This window comes from Oncorhynchus nerka, linkage group LG21 (genome assembly GCF_034236695.1).
Source record: "Oncorhynchus nerka isolate Pitt River linkage group LG21, Oner_Uvic_2.0, whole genome shotgun sequence".
Taxonomy (NCBI): Eukaryota; Metazoa; Chordata; class Actinopteri; order Salmoniformes; family Salmonidae; genus Oncorhynchus; species Oncorhynchus nerka.
This window is the reverse complement of record NC_088416.1, coordinates 7,252,564-7,273,691: the sequence shown is the minus strand read 5'-3', so window position 1 is coordinate 7,273,691 and position 21,128 is coordinate 7,252,564. Positions and strand designations below refer to the sequence as shown.

At 42.7% G+C, this 21,128-nt stretch overlaps 3 protein-coding genes across 4 annotated transcripts; 1 reads left to right on the top strand and 2 right to left on the bottom strand.

The window, feature by feature from the left end:
• Nucleotides 1–505: 505 nt before the first annotated feature.
• On the bottom strand, nucleotides 506–3,290 carry ptp4a1 (protein tyrosine phosphatase 4A1). The gene is made up of 6 exons (XM_029624633.2): nucleotides 3,208–3,290; nucleotides 2,817–2,959; nucleotides 2,511–2,603; nucleotides 2,258–2,388; nucleotides 1,937–2,011; nucleotides 506–1,635 (listed from the first exon to the last, which is right to left on the bottom strand). The coding sequence occupies exons 2-6, from the start codon at nucleotides 2,919–2,921 to the stop codon at nucleotides 1,518–1,520; spliced, it is 522 nt and encodes a 173-aa protein (XP_029480493.1). The 5' UTR covers nucleotides 2,922–2,959; nucleotides 3,208–3,290; the 3' UTR covers nucleotides 506–1,517.
• A 7,923-nt stretch (nucleotides 3,291–11,213) lies between these two features.
• On the top strand, nucleotides 11,214–14,321 carry LOC115103735 (lengsin-like). Its single transcript, XM_029624630.2, has 4 exons — nucleotides 11,214–11,431; nucleotides 11,796–12,498; nucleotides 12,642–12,805; nucleotides 12,970–14,321. Exons 1-4 carry the CDS (start codon nucleotides 11,387–11,389, stop codon nucleotides 14,182–14,184), a joined length of 2,127 nt encoding a protein of 708 aa, XP_029480490.1. The 5' UTR covers nucleotides 11,214–11,386; the 3' UTR covers nucleotides 14,185–14,321.
• Nucleotides 14,322–14,467: 146 nt separating this feature from the next.
• Nucleotides 14,468–21,108, bottom strand: LOC115103734 (protein FAM83B-like). 2 transcript variants are annotated; one of them, XM_029624628.2, is made up of 5 exons: nucleotides 20,927–21,108; nucleotides 20,059–20,565; nucleotides 18,856–19,020; nucleotides 17,441–17,565; nucleotides 14,468–17,211 (listed from the first exon to the last, which is right to left on the bottom strand). In XM_029624628.2, the coding sequence occupies exons 2-5, from the start codon at nucleotides 20,509–20,511 to the stop codon at nucleotides 14,955–14,957; spliced, it is 3,000 nt and encodes a 999-aa protein (XP_029480488.1). In that variant the 5' UTR covers nucleotides 20,512–20,565; nucleotides 20,927–21,108; the 3' UTR covers nucleotides 14,468–14,954. The 2 variants fall into 2 exon arrangements, with proteins under 2 accessions (XP_029480488.1, XP_029480489.1); XM_029624629.2 differs by having other exon boundaries at nucleotides 20,059–20,538.
• Between the last annotated feature and the right edge of the window lie 20 nt (nucleotides 21,109–21,128).

The following is a 21,128-nucleotide window of genomic DNA, read 5'->3' as shown; positions in this document are numbered from 1 at the left end:
GATATGTAACGAGGTAGGGGAGGGTTGAATCAATAAACCACTCTCCTGTAATTGAGCCCACGCTTCTCATTTAAACCAAAAGCACTTAAGTATACCTTAATTATTGCAAGTTATGTGTCACTAAATGAATTAAACGTACATTATCAGTTTAAAGCCGTTTAACATGGGAAAACCTCTACTGTGACTGCTCACAGCTTATTTTTGTACAGTTAGTCATGTTTTTTGGAAATATTCTAGTATAATTATTTCATTCGCTGAATTGGTTTCTCATGATCTTCTATGAAACAGTATGTAATCTGCTTCCTTCTCTGCCACAGTTCCAGTCAGCAGTCCCATAGACAGATCTAAATCTTTGTTAGTGCCAATGCTGGTACTACAGGCAGAACAAGCCCACTGGGAGACAATCCGTTAAACCAAACAAGGCCAATGTAAAACAAGGCATTAAAGGCCTTCACTAATGGGAGTACAATTTTATATTAAAGTGCATTAAATGCCATTCAAAACCTCGTTTTCAGTGTATCATTTTAATGTACTCTTACAAGTTGGTGAACAGTTACAATTTGTTGCTCACAGTACTAAAACACACAACCATTGATAGTATAAATAGCCAACCTAATAATACACATTTTCAAATACATAAATCATCAAGTATCCAAGTATTAAGTTACGCACAACAAAATAAAAAGGCATACAAAATATCGCAGACGTTGAAGTCCAGTTTCAAAGCGAAAAAACACAAATCACATTTTGGACATGGCAGTAATTAATCAACGAGATTTGATAAGAGAAAATAAAAAAATAAAAGGTCCCAGACTTTCAATAAACAAATATTGCAACAATTAAGCATTTCATATTAAAAATAGTTACTGAAAGGACGTAAGTGTGTAGACGTCCTGCACAAGACAAAGGCAACATTCTTTTGTTCCAAGTAAAAAAAGAAACACCTTTTCTAATGTAGTGGATGACAAACCCACTCGATTGCCTTTTTTGTTCCATTTTAATTGTAAGGCATTTCAAGTTTTAACCATGTGGAGGAAGGCATACATCTTTCTATTCAGTATCGAACTGAATCATAAAATTTAAAGGGATACCTAACTACTCATGTTAAATCATCGTTACAGTACTTTTTTAAAAATGTTATTTTTTAAAGTAATAAGCTCCCTTGCCAATTAAAACCTTGGGCTGTGTTCAACATGTATAAATCAACATCTGGATGTTCACAAAATTACTTCACTGGCTGTGCTCCTTTCCAATTCCAAGGGCACACATAGAGAACACTCACTCACTGTCACTTGTTCACTAACTAACCTCTTCTTCTCTTTTTTTGACACTTGACATTTTTTTAATTGAGAAGGGAAAACTTGAATTATTTACGAATGAATTTCCGGTGGAAATACTTTAACACAATGGATTTACAAAAAAAAAAAAAAAAGAAGCCTGCCAGGTAGATAAGATAAAGAAATGAATGTATTTTTATAGGGGCATTGTTGGCATGGACTATGAGTTAGTTGGCTTTACTACTGGATGCAGCAGTTGTTGCGGTGGCCGTTGGAGTCTTTGAAGCGCAGGCGCATCTTTGGACGATACTTCTCCAGGTAGAAAAGCTGCTTGCTGTTGAACGCTCCGCGACGCTTCCTGTTACGAGAGAAAATACATCGCCGTCTCACGTCATCTACATTTACAGGCCAGTGATATTCATTCAAAACAGTGGCTTTTATAGACTAGCCTCCCCTTTTGAATGAAAGATGACCCACTGTTACAATGTACTTACACTGTACAAAGGGTTGAGGCACATGTAGCGCAATTTCAACTGTCAACTTCTCAATTGCAGCTTAGTCCGATTATTTCAAAACAATGTGTTTTAGCCTCCATTTTAAGATGCTGCAGCTACCAGTATATAGAGATCTACATGAAAGTGTATTTGCATCAGACTTACTGCCGGATGAACTGGACAGCGTCTTCATATTTCATCCCACATTCAATCAAAGCCAGGGCAACCATGACAGGGGCTCTAGTAAGTACAACACACACAAAAACACATGGGTAAATACTCAGAAGAAAAGTTGACAAAGGCAGTTAGGGTACTATGGGACTTTTTAATACGGTGTATTATGGCTAATCGTTGTTTTGGCATTCTTACCAAAGAATCAATCTAACACAATTCTGAATATAAATACTTATTACACGTTTTAAAATCCTTGTTACATGATTATATATGTTTCTATACTAAGAGGGGAAATAAAAAAGACTAGTTTACCTCCCAAGGCCAGCTACACAGTGGACAGCAATGCAGCAACCCGGCTCCTCCCTAAACTTCGTCTTCAGAAGGTTCAACCAATCATCAACAATCTGGTTAGAGGGAGGAGCTCCATCATCAAATGCCCAATCCTATTGGTGGAGGAGAGGGAAATCAGTTCATCTGCCCTCTCAGAAACCAAAACAAAGACGGTAGTAACATAGTAGTAAATGAGTACTGCATTGGAGATGTAAACAGTGATGTTGAAGCTTACCAGAACCTGTATTCCCTCTTTCCCCACCAAGGTGGAATCATAGGTGGCCTCACATACTCTCACAACGGTGGTCACTCCATATTTCTTCAGTTCCTGTAGAAGAACGTACGTTTATTTTCATATGACCTGCAACATATGCCATTGTACATTTGACACACTACACAGGGAAAACATTTATATTTTCTAAACAGACCCTTTATACTATGGAAGAGAGGGACTAACTATGAGAATCCAGAACATTCATTACGTTTTATAACAAAAATTCATTTCTGATATCGTCACTGTGTTAATGATGTGAGGGCTCACCTCAATGAATTTATTCAAAGTGGCATTGGTTGGATTGTGGGTAATGAGGAACCTCATGTTTTTGTAGGTGATCTCCACAGGGGCAGGTCGGTTCATACGCGCCATGGTGACAGACGGAAAAACGAGATCTTCCACAAAACAATCTAACAAAAACACTTATTTAGAGGGAGAGGTAATATCAACAAAATGTCAAACTATATTGCCGCAATAAAAATACACCGTGACCAGTGGGCTAAAGAAGAATATTGGGCGAAAGGAGGTCAGATTTGACAGAAAAAAGGGTGTGGACAACCAAAATCAAACCCTTCTCCTTTGGGAAAACAAGACAGGTTCCCCCTTGATTCTGACCAGGCAGAAGCCAACGAGGGCAGTGTGCAGCAGGTAGAGTTACCCCATCCAGGCTCGTTCTGCTGGTAGGTTAGGAGGTGTCCTGATCCTGCCAACGTTTCAGATCCTCCTCCTGTGGGTCCAATGTGTTCGGAGAGGAGGTGAGTTCTGCTGTTCACTCGTCTGCATAGGCAGCTGCGTGCTGTGCCTGGCAGTAGTCCCCACTGCCCTTCAGAAACTCCATAAATGTGTGACCCAGAACACCACAGAACTGCTGCAAGAGATGAGGGGGAGGAGGAGGGAGTAAGATACAAGGCCTCTAAACTCAAGGGGGAAATGGCTAAAACAATTGAAAAAGCAAAGGTTATGGAAACACATAATTGCTGCTCTTGTTCAGCCCAGATCTGGTCTAACCATAGGTCTAAATGTATGGGTCTAACATGACTGCCAATGTGTGAAGGATGGATGTAGCTTACTAAAGCCTACGTAGGTCACAGTTCAACTCTCTACATATTATTTCTCTTTATAATTGCATACAAAAGTAGCAATATCTACATATTAAGCCTACTATATGCCTCGTTGACAGAAGGAAAGATTTGTTAGAATTTCAGCAAAGCTAAAAAGAAATGCCACAAGCCCTAAGCATTGCATATATGTTTTTCTCTGGCTGGTGCTCCAAACACTGTCTAAGAAGCTTGGAGTATGGATAGTTAATCCGATATTCTCCGGCTGTAAAATAATGTTTTGTTCTGAACATTAGAGCCAAATTGGACCTTTAATTAGGAGACAATACAATGACGTCAAACCTAGACGTCAGTCCAACGACAAAAACCCCAAACAAACCGAAATTGACATAAGTATGACGAAAGAGGATTTCGATAAACTGTCCTTTGTGAGGGCAGACGGCGCCATCACCGGTATAGAGGCCTCATAGCCGAGCGCTTGTAAATGTCTATTGAGATAAGAGAAACGAAATGTTGAATAGTGAGGTATTTAGCGCCTCAATAGTGGAGGTATTTAGCGCGTCGTTTAAGTAAACTAGAGTTAATTAAGGTAAGAATGATTATAGAAACTGTCAATGATATTGCTGACAAGTTCATAAGAAAAATGCGTAAATTTTATACGACGGTAATAGCTACGTCGAAAATGGATCTCAAAGACAACCCACCACCTCGTTTTACTCGAATAAAATGGCAATCTAACGGCAAAGCCTATTTAATTTCGGATACACCTTTGACATACCGTTAATCATAGGAAAAACTCAGATGTATCAATTTCACAAAGACAACAAAGCATGTGTCGAAGAGGCCCGAGATTTAACATTTGACAAATTGAAGAGCAGTTGATACAGAATTACAACACGAGTAGCTAAAATGTAACAAAATATTGCTAAATGAAAATTGACACTTACTGGGATATGCTTACTCATTGAAGATTGTAGCTTAATCATACAGCCGGTCCCTAAAAATAAGTAAATATATTAAATGGTTTTGCACCATACAGTCAAGGCAATTCCTCCGTGCGGAGCCGGCGTCTACTCGACTAGTACGACGCAAGGAAAATGGACAATCACTATTCAGAGCTCTAGCTCTCTTGAAACCCCACCCTAGAAAGCCTACAAACTGTGCATGTTCTCTGGGATCAAGTTGTAGTCCTGCGCAAAAGAAGACAACTATTCAGTTTTATTCACCTCTGTTTGAATACTTAATAAGGATTCCTGATTATTGACTATAAAGTGCTTATCATTTAGGGTTTCCAATAGCTTTCACAGCCACAAAGTCAAAATAAGCTATTTTTTTGTTGCTTTTTGGTCTTAATTTAAGGATTTAAGGGATTTATTTTTTATTGTACCTTTATTTAACTAGGCAAGTCAGTTAAGTACAAATTCTTATTTTTTCAATGACAGCCTAGGAAAAGTACTTTTTTTTATCTCAAGACTAACTACCATGAAGTTTGAAAAGACAAGCTGTGGGGTGGGTTTATATTCATGAGCTCGCCTTGACTGACAGCTCTTTGAAACGCCTATGTCAAGCAACTTGGATGCATTGAAAAGTGTTGCAGTAAAATCATCTCAAGCAAATTTGGTGATACACAAAGCAACAACACTGAAATTGCATCAAAGATATCTATTTTTATTATCCCATTTGGCATGTCTCTTGTGATGCGGTTCACAGCAGCACTGACGGATGTCTTGACTTGACAACTGCGTCAGAGTTTTGAACAACCCTCAACCCTTTTGTTCCATGCTGGCTGAAGACCTAGCTAGCCAGGAACTAGCTAACACCTGGCACAGATGAAAGGGGAGCTGAAATAAAAGATCCCAGAAATGTTCCATACGCACAAAAATCTTATTTCTCTCCAAATTTGTGCACATATTTGTCTGCATCCCTGTTAGTGAGCATTTCTCTTTGCCAAGATAATCCATCCACCTGACAGGTATGGCATATCGACAAGCTGATTAAACAGCATGATCATTGGACGGGTGACACCTGATGAAACTGAGGAGTATTTCTGTCTGTAATAAAGCCCTTTTGTGGGGAAAAACTCATTCTAATTGACTTGGCCTGGCTCCCATGTTTTGTTTTTTTATTTTTTTATTTCACCTTTATTTAACCAGGTAGGCTAGTTGAGAACAAGTTCTCATTTGCAACTGCGACCTGGCCAAGATAAAGCATAGCAGTGTGAACAGGCTCCCATGTGGGTGGGCCTATGCCCTCCCAGGCCCACCGATGACTGCACCCCTGCCCAGTCATGTGAAATCCATAGATTAAGGCGTAATGAATTTATCTCAATTGACTGATTTAATCATATGAACTGTAGTTCAGTAAAATCGTTGAAATTGTTGCGTTTATATTTCTGTTCAGTGCATAAGTATCTGTGCCATAGATGAATAGGGTAAACTTTTAATTATATTTGCTGATACCCTACAGTCATACTTTGGCACGAGTAGAGTAGCTATCTAGCTATATAAACCATGCTCCTCTGCAAACACGCCTTCTCCATCATTGGTTACAAGCGGTACTTGTTTAAATTAGGTAAGAGAATATCATGTTACCGTTGGTGTACTAAAATGAGAGTTAAGGTGATGTCACCTTTTCTTCTTAGTAATGAATAGTGTACCTCCATCCTATGCTAGATTGCTACCGATGGCCCGGCTAGCTGTCTGAATCGCCGTGACCCCAACCAACCTCACTACTCACTGGACCCTTTTGATCACTCGACTAAGCATGCCTCTCCTTAATGTCAATGTGCCTTGTCCATTGCTGTTCTGGTTAGTGTTTATTGGCTTATTTCACTGTAGAGCCTCTAGTCCTGCTCATTATACCTTATCCAACCTATTAGTTCCACCACCCTCACATGCGGTGACATCTCCTGGTTTCAATTATGTTTCTAGAGACAATATCTCTCTCATCATCACTCAATACCTATGTTTACCTCCACTGTATTCACATCCTACCATACCTTTGTCTGTACATTATACCTTGAAGCTATTTCATCGCCCCCAGAAACCTCCTTTTACTCGCTGCTCCAGACATTCTAGACGACCAATTCTCATTGCTTTTAGCCGTACCCTTATCCTACTCCTCCTCTTTTCCTCTGGTGATGTAGAGGTTAATCCAGGCCCTGCAGTGCCTAGCTCCACTCCTATTCCCCAGGCACTCTCTTTTGATGACTTCTGTAACCGTAATAGCCTTGATTTCATGCATGTTAACATTAGAAGCCTCCTCCCTAAGTTTGTTTAATTCACTGCTTTAGCACACTCTGCCAACCCAGATGTTCTAGCTGTGTCTGAATCCTGGTTTAGGAAGACCACCAAAAATTCTGAAATTTTCATCCCTAACTACAACATTTTCAGACAAGATAGAACTGCCAAAGGGGGCGGTGTTGCAATCTACTGCATATATAGCCTGCAGAGTTCTGTCCTAATATCCAGGTCTGTACCCAAACAATTTGAACTTCTACTTTTAAAAATCCACCTCTCTAAAAACAAGTCTCTCACCGTTGCCGCCTGCTATAGACCACTCTCTGCCCCCAGCTGTGCTCTGGACACCATATGTGAACTGATTGCCCCCCATCTATCTTCAGAGCTCGTGCTGCTAGGCGACATAAACTGGAACATGCTTAACAACCCAGCCATCCTACAATCTAAGCTTGATGCCCTCAATCTCACACAAATTATCAATGAACCTACCAGGTACCTCCCCAAAGCCGTAAACACGGGCACCTTCATAGATATCATCCTAACCAACTTGCCCTCTAAATACACCTCTGCTGTCTTCAACCAAGATCTCAGCGATCACTGCCTCATTGCTTGCATCCGTAATGGGTCAGCGGTCAAACGACCTCCACTCATTACTGTCAAACGCTCCTTGAAACACTTCAGCGAGCAGGCCTTTCTAATCGACCTGGCCGGGGTATCCTGGAAGGATATTGATCTCATCCCATCAGTAGAGGATGCCTGTTTTTTTTTAAATGCCTTCCTAACCATCTTAAATAAGCATGCCCCATTCAAGAAAATTAGAACCAGGAACAGATATAGCCCTTGGTTCTCCCCAGACCTGAATGCCCTCAACCAACACAAAAACATCCTATGGTGTTCTGCATTAGCATCGAACAGCCCCCGTGATATGCAGCTTTTCAGGGAAGCTAGAAACCAATATACACAGGCAGTTAGAAAAGCCAAGGCTAGCTTTTTCAAGCAGAAATTTGCTTCCTGCAACACTAACTCAAAAAAGTTTGGACACTGTAAAGTCCATGGAGAATAAGAACACCTCCTCCCAGCTGCCCACTGCACTGAAGATAGGAAACACTGTCACCACCGATAAATCCACTATAATTGAGAATTTCAATAAGCATTTTTCTACGGCTGGCCATGCTTTCCACCTGGCTACCCCTACCCCGGTCAACAGCACTGCACCCCCCACAGCATCTCGCCCAAGCATTCTCCATTTCTCCTTCTCCCAAATCCAGTCAGCTGATGTTCTGAAAGAGCGGCAAAATCTGGACCCCTACAAATCAGCCGGGCTAGACAATCTTTCTTTCTAAAAATGATCTGCCGAAATTGTTGCCACCCCTATTCAACCTCTCTTTCGTGTCATCTGAGATTCCCAAAGATTGGAAAGCAGCTGCGGTCATCCCCCTCTTCAAAGGCCGGGACACTCTTGACCCAAACTGCTACAGACCTATATATATCCTACCCTGCCTTTTTAAGGTCTTCGAAAGCCAAGTCAACAAACAGATTACCGACCATTTCGAATCTCACCATACCCTCTCTGCTATGCAATCTGGTTTCAGAGCTGGTCATGGGTGCACCTCAGCCACGCTCAAGGTCCTAAAAGATATCTTAACCGCCATCGATAAGAAATATTACTGTGCAGCCGTATTCATTGATCTGGCCAAGGCTTTCGACTCTGTCAATCACCACATCCTCATCGGCAGACTCGACAGGCTTGGTTTCTCAAATGATTTCCTCGCCTGGTTCACCAACTACTTCTCTGATAGAGTTCAGTGTGTCAAATCGGAGGGTCTGTTGTCCGGACCTCTAGCAGTCTCTGTGGGGGTGCCACAGGGTTAATTTCTTGGACCAACTCTCTTCTCTGTATACATCAATGATGTCGCTCTTGCTGCTGGTGAGTCTTTGATCCACCTCTACGCAGACGACACCATTCTGTATACTTCTGGCGCTTCTTTGGACTGTGTAAACAACCCTCCAGGCAAGCTTCAATGCCATACAATTCTCCTTCCGTGGCCTCCAATTGATCTTAAATACAAGTAAAACTAAATGCATGCTCTTCAACCGATCGCTGCCTGCACCTGCCCGCCTGTCCAACATCACTACTCTGGACGGCTCTAACTTAGAATACGTGGACAACTCAACTACAAATACCTAGGTGTCTGGTTAGACTGTAAACTCTCCTTCCAGACCCACATCAAACATCTCCAATCCAAAATGAAATCTAGAATTGGCTTCTTATTTTGCAACAAAGCATCCTTCACTCATGCTGCCAAACATACCCTTGTAAAACTGACCATCCTACCAATCCTCGACTTCGGCGATGTCATTTACAAAATAGCCTCCAATACCCTACTCAACAAATTGGATGCAGTCTATCACAGTGCCATCTGTTTTGTCACCAAAGCCCCATATACTACCCACCATTGCGACCTGTACGCTCTTGTTGGCTGGCCCTCGCTTCATACTCATTGCCAAACCCATTGGCTCCAGGTCATCTACAAGACCCTGCTAGGTAAAGTCCCCCTTATCTCAGCTCGCTGGTCACCATAGCATCACCCACCTGTAGCACGCCCTCACCCCCAAAACTAATTATTTCTTTGGCCGCCTCTCCTTCCAGTTCTCTGCTGCCAATGACTGGAACAAACTACAAAAATCTCTGAAACTGGAAACACTAATCTCCCTCACTAGCTTTAAGCACCAGCTGACAGAGCAGCTCACAGATTACTGCACCTGTACATAGCCCATCTATAATTTAGCCCAAACAACTACCTCTTTCTTTCTACTGTATTTATTGTATTTATTTATTTATTTTGCTCCTTTGCACCCCATTATTTTTATTTCTACTTTGCACATTCTTCCACTGCAAATCTACCATTCCAGTGTTTTACTTGCTATATTGTATTTACTTTGCCACCATGGCCTTTTTTTTGCCTTTTTTTGCCTTTACCTAACCTTATCTCACCTCATTTGCTCACATCGTATATAGACTTGTTTCTCCTCTATTATTGACTGTATGTTTGTTTTACTCCCTGTGTAACTCTGTGTTGTTGTATGTGTCGAACTGCTTTGCTTTATCTTGGCCAGGTCGCAATTGTAAATGAGAACTTGTTCTCAACTTGCCTACCTGGTTAAATAAAGGTGAAATAAATAATAATAATAAAATAAAATATGTGGCAAACCTACCATTTGTAAAACACCAAAAAAGACGTCTGGTCCGGACAGTTTACGGATACAAACTTGAAACCTCTGATCATGACAATGGGGTGGAACTCCAGGACAACACATTGTCCATTCCATATTGTCCATTTTACTTTGACATGTCCTGTTTTTGGGACATGTTGCTTGTTAACATGACAGTGCATTTTTTTTTGGGGGGTGTTGGCTCTTTTACAATGGGTGTCAATAGGACATAATGTTGGTTTATCTCAATTTGTGAGCGTGGTCGAGGGGAATTCCTTATTATTACTTGAATACTGACTGAGACTATAGTTTAAAAATGGACGAATAGAAGTATAAAGAGGGCTTCCTGCAGATGCAGGAATGCTCACATCCGATTTGCGGGCTGGAATAGCGTCCTTCTCATAGAAGCTAGTGACAACCATAATTTAGGCCCTGTTAGGCCTATGTGGCAACAAATAGGCTATTCTTTCAAAAGTTGAGTAACCGGAATTGTAAACATCATGATGCACACATCTTAGCAGGTAAAATGCACTGTTTTGTAGGTATTTATAAGTAGGCTATAGCTAGGCTATGCTGTACTGCGGTCTATATTACTAAAACATTTATCTTATTAGGTATTTCAGTGAAAAGTATTTTTGGATATAATATAGTAGTATAGTTGTTCTTAATAATATTGTAATTAAGATGTTATCAAGTTGATACAGTGTCCTGGATGAGCACTAAATTCAATCTAGGTCCTATGCCAATGTTGCCCAAGTTAATCTAAATATAAATTCATCTCACTATAGAAATTATTATAGAAAAGAGAACATATTTGGTCCCAGTCTTGATATAAAGGTTTTGTGAAGCCAAATCTAGTTTTATTTAATACAGCCAGTAGCCTAATTCTTTACCATCAAAGAGTTTATATCAGCAAAAAGTTAGAGTTACAACATCAATTATAGATGCCTGATAAATATGTTAATGTTTCTCATTATTCTAGAAAAAGTACTTTTGAACAAAATGCATCTTTCTAGAAACTGCCTGAGTGTCATGATTGGAGGCACAAACAAAATAGCTGAGCTGTGTGTTTTTGTCTCCACCTCCCTTTCCATTGACACAAAGAGGGATATTGAATCGTGGATGTTAATAGCCACTGGGGTGAAAGCAGACGTGTTTCAGTTTCTACCAGTTGTCAGTGGATACCAGTGTCCAACAGGAGCGCTCATGGGTGCGGTGAGAGAATTTTCCAATCCATCACCATTGTGCCAATTGTCCATAAAAGAAATGTGCGAGCATAGCTCTGGTTTCAAATGAAGGCACTCAAATCTCAGGTCAAAACTCACAAATGAGTATGAAAGGAATACATGACTCAGAGGATCTCGTTCTCGAGGTAACATCTCTAGCTCTTTTATATTTTTCAGATCTGTAAATCCCAGTATGGTGTTTTGAATTTGGACACAACGTTGTTGTTGTTTTTTTGCTCATTAATGGTAACTGAACTGAATAATATTAAAGAACATCACTATTGAAAAAGAAAATGGTAAAAAAAAGTGTTCATTTCCATTCCTTTTGTTTTAATATGGTGTAACAAATGCATGGTTCATTTCATTGTAATCTATTTGTTGTAAGTATTAAAATGTGTATATATATTAACATAACATAAATATATATGTTTATTAATAACTATATAATAACTATATTTTAAAAAGTACTTAAAATACTGTATATTTTTGGTGGTTGGGTGGTGTTTCCAGGAGGGCTCAAGTAAGCTCAGAGACCAGGTAGATGGCAGTGGAATGAGCCTGGGCAAGAAAAAGGGAGTGAAGGTGAGTGGGAAACACGTGGCCCCAGTGGACTGGGACAGAGGGGGGCCGTCCATAGTCCACCACTCCGACTACGTGAGCAGCCCCAGACCCTCAGAAAACAACCCCACCATCATCTCTATCAGCCCCTCTACCCACTCCCACAGGCCCTCTGGTTCTCCAGAGAGGGACCGGCCCAGGCAGGATGAGGGCCCTCCCTCCAGGGTGGAGTGGTCCAGAGAGGGTTGCACCTACAGCCAAAGGGCGTCCAACAGCGAGGTGGGGGTCTCCCGACAGACCATGGATGAGTTGAAGAGTATCCTGAAGGATAGTTCCATGCTTGGTGCCCGGGGGAAGGAGGAGGGGAGGCGTCCTGGAAGCCCAGCCCCTTACACCTACCTGCATGGGACCAACCTGCATGGGTCCAACAGAGGAGATGGACGTCTGGAGTCCCAGTCCTCCTTCACCACTTTCAAGCCCAACTCTGATGCTTCCAGGAGGGTGTCCACCAGGTCCAGGGACAGCAGCTCCCTCCAGCTTGGCTCCGGGATGGACTCGTCAGATGTGACTGGAGCAAACAGGCAATCCGGAGTTCGGTCGTCCACGTTCGAGAACAGTAGTGCCAACTGTGGAGAGACCTGGAACTCACAAACAGGTCAGTCTGGTTTGGGATTAGTTTTATCAAAAAGCTTTTATTACATTTTTTTTTATAAACTTGTAGCTAATACAGTAGTTCCATCACGGGCGAACATCTTTTTTTACAGACATGATAGTTGCTTTTGGCTCTTGTTCTCATAGATAACAGTAAAGACAACATGGATAAGTCTGGGACTCAGAGCTTCTTAGCCATGGAGCACATCAAGCAGCAGATTGTCCGGGAGAATATCAACTTTGTCCGCTTCGAGGCCACGGATCTCCATGGGGTGTCCAGGTCTAAGACAGTGCCAGTCCGCTTCTTTCATGTAATCATCTCACACACAGTACACAAACATCCTGAAACATACTAGATATAGTGTATTGAGACAACCCACAATGTTATAATGCTATTTGTTTAAATGGTTGCTCAATGGTTATGCTTGCCTATAGGAAAAATCCCATGATGTAAATTTATTTTAAATCTTTACAGGAGAAAGCAATGTACGGGGTGCCGATGCCAAGAAGCTACCTAGAGCTGACCCTGAGCCCTAAGAGCTGTGAGGTGGACCACGCCAACAACCCTGCCAACTTCAGCAGCGACGTGCTGCTTATCCCAGACCTGTCGACCTTCAAGGTGCTGCCCTGGGCTGAGCAGACGGCCCGGGTCATCTGTGACCCCTGCATGATAACCGGCAGCCCCCTGCGCACCGCACCCCGCCTCATTGCCAAGCAGCTGATGGGGCAGCTCCAGAGCATGGGTTTCTCCCTGTACTCCTCCTTCACCTACGAGTGCTGTGTCCTGGGAGCACCCGACAGGGTGGGTCCCAAGACCATTCTGTTCCCCGCCACCACCCTGGCCAGCAACCACGACCTGCCCTTCTTCCAGCAGCTGGTGAATGGGATGTACTGCATGGGGGCCGACGTGGACAGTTTGGCCTCAGCCATGGTGCCCGGCCAGATGGAGATCAACCTGAGGCCGGAGTTTGGCATCGCGGCCGCCGACACCGCCTTCACGTTCCGTACCGGCATCAAAGAGATGGCGAGGAAACACAGCTACATCGCCAGCTTCTTCACCGACGACAGCCTGTACAATGCCGGGGTGCTTTCCCACTCTCTCTGGGACGCCAACGGCCGCCGTAGTCTCTTCCACACCGGGGACCATGGCGGAGGGGAGCTGTCGGAGATTGGCAGGAAGTGGCTTGCGGGGCTCCTGAGCCACTCGGCCGCCCTGAGCTGCCTGCTCTCCCCTGGGCTGAGCTGCCGCAGCCACATCGCCAAGAAGGTTAAAGACCCCAAGCACAACGTGCTCTACGCCACCTACGGCTACAACGACAACAGCAGCGCCTTCAATGTAAAATGCCATGGCGGGCGGGAGATGCATATCGACAACAAGCTGGGCTCGGCCATGGCTAACCCATACGTGGTGCTGGCGGCCACCGTGGCGGCAGGACTGGACGGTATCAAACGCAACCTGGCTGCTGAGACGGGTCTGACCAGGGCCTCCACCCACACCCAGCTGGGGAAACAGCAGTTTTCCATCCCTGTGAAGCTGGAAGACGCTCTGGTGGCTTTGAGCGAAGACCATGTGATTCGCGGAGCGCTGGGAGAACCATTTGTGCAGTATTTTATTGCTCTGAAGCAATTTGAGATTGAGACTGAAGAATTGGATGCAGAGAGGAACAAATGTCTGGAATATTTCATATAGAAGTACTCAATGTTGTACAGTCGGATTCCTGTTAAACAAATGGATTGATCGAATTCACACAAATGCTTTCTTTCAACATGTATCTTTTTTTATTCCATATTTGACAGACAACAATAAAAACATGATTGAAATATCAACATCTGTGTGCAGGACCCAAATGAATTGAAAATGAATTATCACATTTAATCAGATTTCTTTCAAAAGAGAGTAGGAAACATATGGGGTTTTGGGTCTTGAATTATGATGCCTTACAGTAGATAGCTGTCATAAATGTCATACGCAAACATAAATAACATTCTCAACCTATTACAGTGCCATGGGAAAACGTATGAAAGGCCCACTTCACACTGAATACTGACATTGAAACCTATTTTACATGTATAGCCGAACACACAACGCAGGGTACCTTATATTGAAGCAATTATTTTCATATGCATGTATGCACTTTTTAAAACGAAATGTCTACTATGAACTCAAAACAAAGGACAGTAATATACTCACATTTGGGGTATTCAATTGACAACTAAGGGAAAATCTAACTGACCATTTCACAAGTAAGGCATAAAAATGATATTGCTTTATCAGAATTAGCACAATTGCCATATTAGAACATTCCAACATATAACAATTTGTACAATAAAATGTATCCCATAACCAGTGCAAAAAAAACACATGCAAATTCCCTTAAGACTTAACAGTCTAATTTACAATACAAACCCTGTCATAGAACAGTGCTGTTATTGCCTTGATCGTAGACAACATTGACACATTCACTTCTTGCTGATGAGATTCCCCACCCGTTGTATGAATCGACCAAGCTTATTTTCATTGGGAGTTGTTTCAGTCTGATAGCGGTGCATGGAACTAACAGGGGGATGTCTCACAAACAAACTCCCGTGTTTGTCGGAGTCATATCGGTTCGTAGTAGCTGTTGTCGGTTTATCAGAAGGCTTGTTGTCAAATGAAACAAAACTCTCAAACCGGCTATACGCTCGTTTCCGCCCGGTGTCTGAATGAATTGATGCTTGACTCTCCACAGTGTTTGTGGAGCTCAGGGAGTCCTGGTCCGGTACACATTTCTTTCTAAAGCTCCTTCTAACCCAGCTAGTCGTTAACCCAGGAGATGAGGATTTACCTGCTGGGCTGGGAGAATTATATAGTTGTTCCTTTTCGGTTTCAGTGTCAGCCGCAATGTGTGATGACCTGGACGGGCTTGGAGAATGACCTTTGGGTGATGTAGTAAGTCGCACAGCTGACGGTTTTCCAGGAGGATCTGAGATGGTTCTCTGCTCTGCGGAAATGTCAGCCTGCACTGAATGCTTTGATCTTACTGAACCTATCCTTTGAATTGTGGATCTGAATGAATTCTGCCTTTGGAGTTCTGCTCCTTCTTCTTTGTGTGACGTTTTCTCCACCATTTTCTCCACTGAAACATTGGCATGCACTATATTCATTATTGATTCCACTGAAGTTCTGGGTTTCAATGGATTCGCACTTTGGCATGTTTCCTCTTTGTCTGCGGAGAGCACCAAGTCAGAGCTGTTGGCCAGCTGGTCAGCGGAGCCATGACTCTTCCTGGTGGGGCCCTCCTTCTCCTCTGGTATTCCAATCAAAGATGTTAGTGCTTTAGAGCTCTCCACATTAAGTCCAACTGGTCTGAAGTTGGAGGGCTTGAGAAAAGGTTCCTTTAGTTGTATTCCCAGTTGGGCTGCCGACATCGTCCTGGAGAGAGGCTCTTGCCAGTCATCAAGAGGATTCCTCTCTGTCTTGGTCGTGATATCGTATTGTGAGACAGACTTTTGCGCATCACTAAAGTTGGTTAGTTTACATTTTTGGTCTTCAACTCTGTTTTCCTCTTCCTGTTGACCTCCTGGGTTGAGTTCCTCTCTGCGGCTGGAAGGTCCTTGAATAGAACTGTGTTCTGAGCTGCCTGCAAGCTCTGCCGCACTGTGCCTTTTATCCAGGCCTCTCTCTGACGACCTTCCTTTAGTTCTTTCCAGAGTAGAGAAAATAGACAGCTGGAGAGAATCCTGGCTCTGCCCTGGCCTTAAGTTGCTGCCAGGTTCCTCATACTCATGTAAACTGAGCCTTTTCCGTCTGATCTCTTCCAGTCTCGTCTGACTCTCCCTCAATCTAGCAGGGGTCAGTTGGGTTTGGAAGTTGCTTAGGCCACCTAGACTGCCCTGTGGAGATGTCACTCTTAGACTGCCCTGTGGAGATAGCATCCATAGACTGCCTTGTGGAGATGTCACAGAGTGCTCAGACATATAGTTAGGAGTTTCAGACTGCTCTGCCAGACGGCTGTTGAAGAGGACTGATGTTCTCATCCGGGATGATGTGTTTGGGTTCTGAGTGCTGTCAGGCAGATGCAGATTATCAACTGGCTCCCCTAGGGTCGCATCACTGTTATTGAGGTACGAGTCGATTTTCCACCTGTTAAGAGAGTTCTCACTGCTGTAAGGGAGTAGATGCTGTTGGTCAATGCCGTACCTCTTCTGCGTGTAATGATTCATCCTGCCTGGTAACAGTAGATCCTCGCTGCATCTGCCTCTCTCAGGGGCACCGTGAGCGCCGCCAGCTTCATCTCTTACATTCCTCAAGTGAGTTGTGGAATTCCCTCTCCGCGGCAGCTCTCCGGCGTAGCTGTGTCCCCTCACAAGTTTCACCATATCTGTGCAGTGCGATTGATTCAGTCTGTCCTGAAAGCTCAGTCCTCTTTTGACCATCTGTCCATTGTTGTATCGATCGTCCTTCTGTTGACCGGTAGAGCTCATCAAGCCAAGCTGTCTCCCATGGGATCGCATGTGAATCTGGTCAAGCGAGAGTCTGCTCCCGAAGTGCCGACCAGAATAAGGGTCGTATGTGGACGTAGCCGGCTCTTTCTGGGAGTCTCTCTCCTGAGAGAGAGTGGTGGGAAGAGTGGATCGGGCGAACAGACGTCTGAACTCCTCGTCGTAGGAGCCCACCAGCTGCCCTGTGACCACCAGGACCATGCTGAGGTTGATCTTCTCAAAGGACCACATGAAGCTGGAGAAAAGGGAGATCAAAAGAAAGGTATTATAATAAATAAATGCAGTCATCCGGTTAGTTATATATGAAACTCCATGAATACTTTAGAAAATGTTAGTATGCTGTGTAATGTATAATACTATATTTAACATACTGTATTTAACAAGAATAAGGAAGAGTTTGTGAACAGATTTATGTTTGAAATGCAATAGAGTGGACAGAGTTGGTTGTACTAGGTTAGACATACCTGTATGTGCCGTACAACACTGTTTTGCAGTCCACCAAAAGAAACCTCTGCTCCAAAGATCCATGGAACTTTGCTCCAGATCGACACATGTACTGCTGTCCTTTCACTGTCCGAACTCGCAGGTTCTGAACAAGACAGAAGAATTTTTCGCACACACACACACACACACACACACACACACACACACACACACACACACACACACACACACACACACACACACACACACACACACACACACACACACTACTACAACTCTAACCTTAACAAACTTGTGACAACCATCCCCAAAACCATTGACAGGAGGCCAACCAGAAATTTGGTTTGGAATGATTAAGCGTTACAGCGAGATAGCAAACACATTTCATCTTTCATCGGGAAACGTTGGTTTTGCTCAAAAACAAGTTCTCGATCTATCCATTTGAGACAAAGGGTAAAGACACTTTGCAACAGGAACAAGCCTGGCACTGCACCATAAACGCCATGAAATAAACCCGCTGATGACATCCAGCATGTTAATACACTGATGATGCTTCAGGGGAAATGACTACTGCATTTCCACCAAGGGTGTGGAGCAAATGTCATTGCTAATGCGCGAAGACTCCTGCCAATAGTTAAAAGGTCATGCCACTGACAAACTCCTGCTATGCATTGAAAGAGACCTTGGTCTCTGTATGACGCCCTGATAAAATAAAGGTTAAATAAATCAGATAAATACAATTTAATCAGGACTTTAAGTTCCTTTGTGAATATATGCTGAGTGTAGAAAACATTAGGAACGCCTGCCCTTTCCATGACATAGACTGACAAGATGAATCTGGGTGAAGGCCATGATCCCTTATTGATGTCACTTGTTAAATCCACTTCAATCAGTGTAGGATTGAAGGAAAGGAGACAGGTTAAAGAAGGATTTTTAAGCTTTGGGACAATTGAGACATTGATTTTGTACTGTATGTGTGCCATTCAGAGGATGAACAGGCAAGGCAAACTACTTAAGTGCATTTGAAAAGGGTATGGTAGTAGTTGCCAGGCACACTGGTTTAAGTGTGTCAAGAACTGCAATGCTGCTGGATTTTTTTTTAGCTCAACCACTTCCCATACGTATCAAGAATTGTCCACCGCCCAAAGGACATCCAGTCATCTTGACTTTAACTGTGGGAGGCATGCGAGTCAACATGGGCCAACATCCCTGTGGTACGCTTTCGACACCTTGTAGAGTCCATGCCCTGACTAATTGAGGGCAAAAGGGTGTGCAACTCAATATTAGGAAGGTCTTCCTATTTTTTTTATACACACAGTGTAATGGGATACACAAATTATGTGTCGAAAAATTGTGGTATTTCATTGGACGAAGCAGAAGTTTTTGTTATAGTTCATTTACATTTTGGCGAAGTATTTCAAATACAATTCCTTACCTTGAGCTCTTGGATTTGGACACCTGCGCTCTTAGCCATATTCAGAAAGCTTTTGAATTGGAAGTCATCAAGAAGTATGTAGACCATCACTCCCCTCGTAGTCGCATTGACAATCTCCGTCAAAATATCAACGTCAGTGAAGACATCCATCGCTATAGCAATAACCTAGAATAGAAAGGAAAGAAGAATACGCTTCATTATCAGTTGTGGGAACAGCAGAGGTTTATTGAAAGTAGAAGTCTCAGAACTTGGTCACCAAATCTGAAACGGTGCCTCATGTATTTTTCTGTGTAGTAATTGCTGTGTTGGGGAGTAGTGAACTACATGTAGTTCAACTAGTAATTTGATTACAGTTTTTCAGTAGCTTGGTGGTAGTTGAACTAAATTCAAACATTTTCAGTAGTTAATTGCATTGTTTTGCAATGTAGTGGTGTGGAACTATACACTACTTTTTTTCTAAAAATAAAACTTGGGTGAAGTAGGCAAGAATTTCATTTCCTTTTCTGCATCAGCACTGCCCTATTCTCACTTTTTGTGTTTAATAGGCTAAATTACACGTCTGACTCCAGAGCAATCTGTTCTTGCAATTTGGCATCAATGACATTTCAGATGTATATATGATCCTTTTTCACAAAGTAGTGAACTACTTTTTCACAGTAACTTTAGATAAATAAACTATATTTTTCTTAAAGATTGCTTCAGTGTAGCTTAACTTCTTCCAGTGTGAAGTAATTGGTAGCTCGGGTAAACTATATTTTCAGAGTAGCTTCGCCAACATTGAGTAATTGCGGTATTCCAAAGGGCACTGTCTGTACAGCACAGTATGTGCTGTTTTGAGAAGTAACAATGACTTTTGTTATCCGCACACACCCTTTTTTAACCTTCTGGAATTACATATCCAATTGTAAGGATGATAAGTGGAAACCTTTCAGAGCACAATAAGTCTGGCAAGCAGCCATGACGTGGGAAGCTAACATTTCACTAGGCCTACCTTGAAACCGGTTGAGACAGGCTTAGGCGGTTGATATGCCACAGACATTTAACTGAACATTAAAAAAAATCTCAACATGTGCAGCTGTGGGAAATGCTACTCTGTGAGAAAGACAATTCAAACCCGGGAATGTGAATTTGTACAAACCATAACAGTAAATACCAGACACTGCAAAATGATTGATGGGAAATTATATTATTGTGCCTCGTTACCTGTCTTGCGTCTTGGATTTGTTTACGTATCGTCTCTTTGATGGTCGGTGTGTTGTGTCTGGGAGGGTGGAAAAGCAGGCTGATGTTTGTCTCCACGTTCTCATTGGTGACCTCTGGCCAGCCGAGGTCAAGGTCAGGAACCTCCTCATCTGACTCAGTGGGGAAGTAAGTCGAGGGAGCTATGACATTTTCTTCACTTTTACGTTTCCCTGCTTCGTAATCCTCATCCTCCGGGATTGGCAACTCTGCATTGTCCAAAATGAAGATGACCTCCTCTTCAGAGAGAAAGTCACTGAGTTGTTCGGCTTTGAGGTACTCCTGGTAGGCATCTGTACCCCCACTGACCAGAGCGTAGATGGCAAGCCGGTAGGACTCCTTGTAGTGTGGCTGGATGTATTCCACTGGAATCATGTCTTCTTTGAAGGACAACAGACAGGAGAGCTTGGATTCCATTTGTATGAACTCCCCCTGAGAGGATCTCTGATTTATGTAGAATGGGGTTATTACCTTAAAAATATATACAATATATCATGTGTTATGACAGAACTGATTAAATTGTGACTTGTGCTATTTTCATCTTCACTATGTGTAATGCCACAACCTAAGGCCAAACCCGTTTCAGTGAAACGGTCGACTCACAAACTAGCACATGTGAAACTTCCAATAACTGCTTGCTTTTACCATATTTGTGTAGACATTCTTCAGTCAGTACATTTGTAGAAAATACACTCCACCTGTGTGGAAATTCAAGTACAGACAGTACACCACAAAAGATCTTTTCAAATCTTCCTGAACATTTCAGGGGAGAGAGACAGAAAAGAGGCCTTACACTCATTTGAATGTCATAATGTCAACAAACTAGACTTACTTCATGATCAGCAATGATAACCAGCTCTTTCTGCTTTTAAAATCCCATTGAATGTGTTAAATTGTCCAGTAAGTTGAACATTGTGAATCACAGCCAGCAAGTCAACCCTGACCGGCACCGCTGTCGTATGACTGAAGTTAAAAAGTGAGCAGTCGATGATGCTGCAGATCAAACCTGCTGCAGTCTTTCACCCCATTTACCG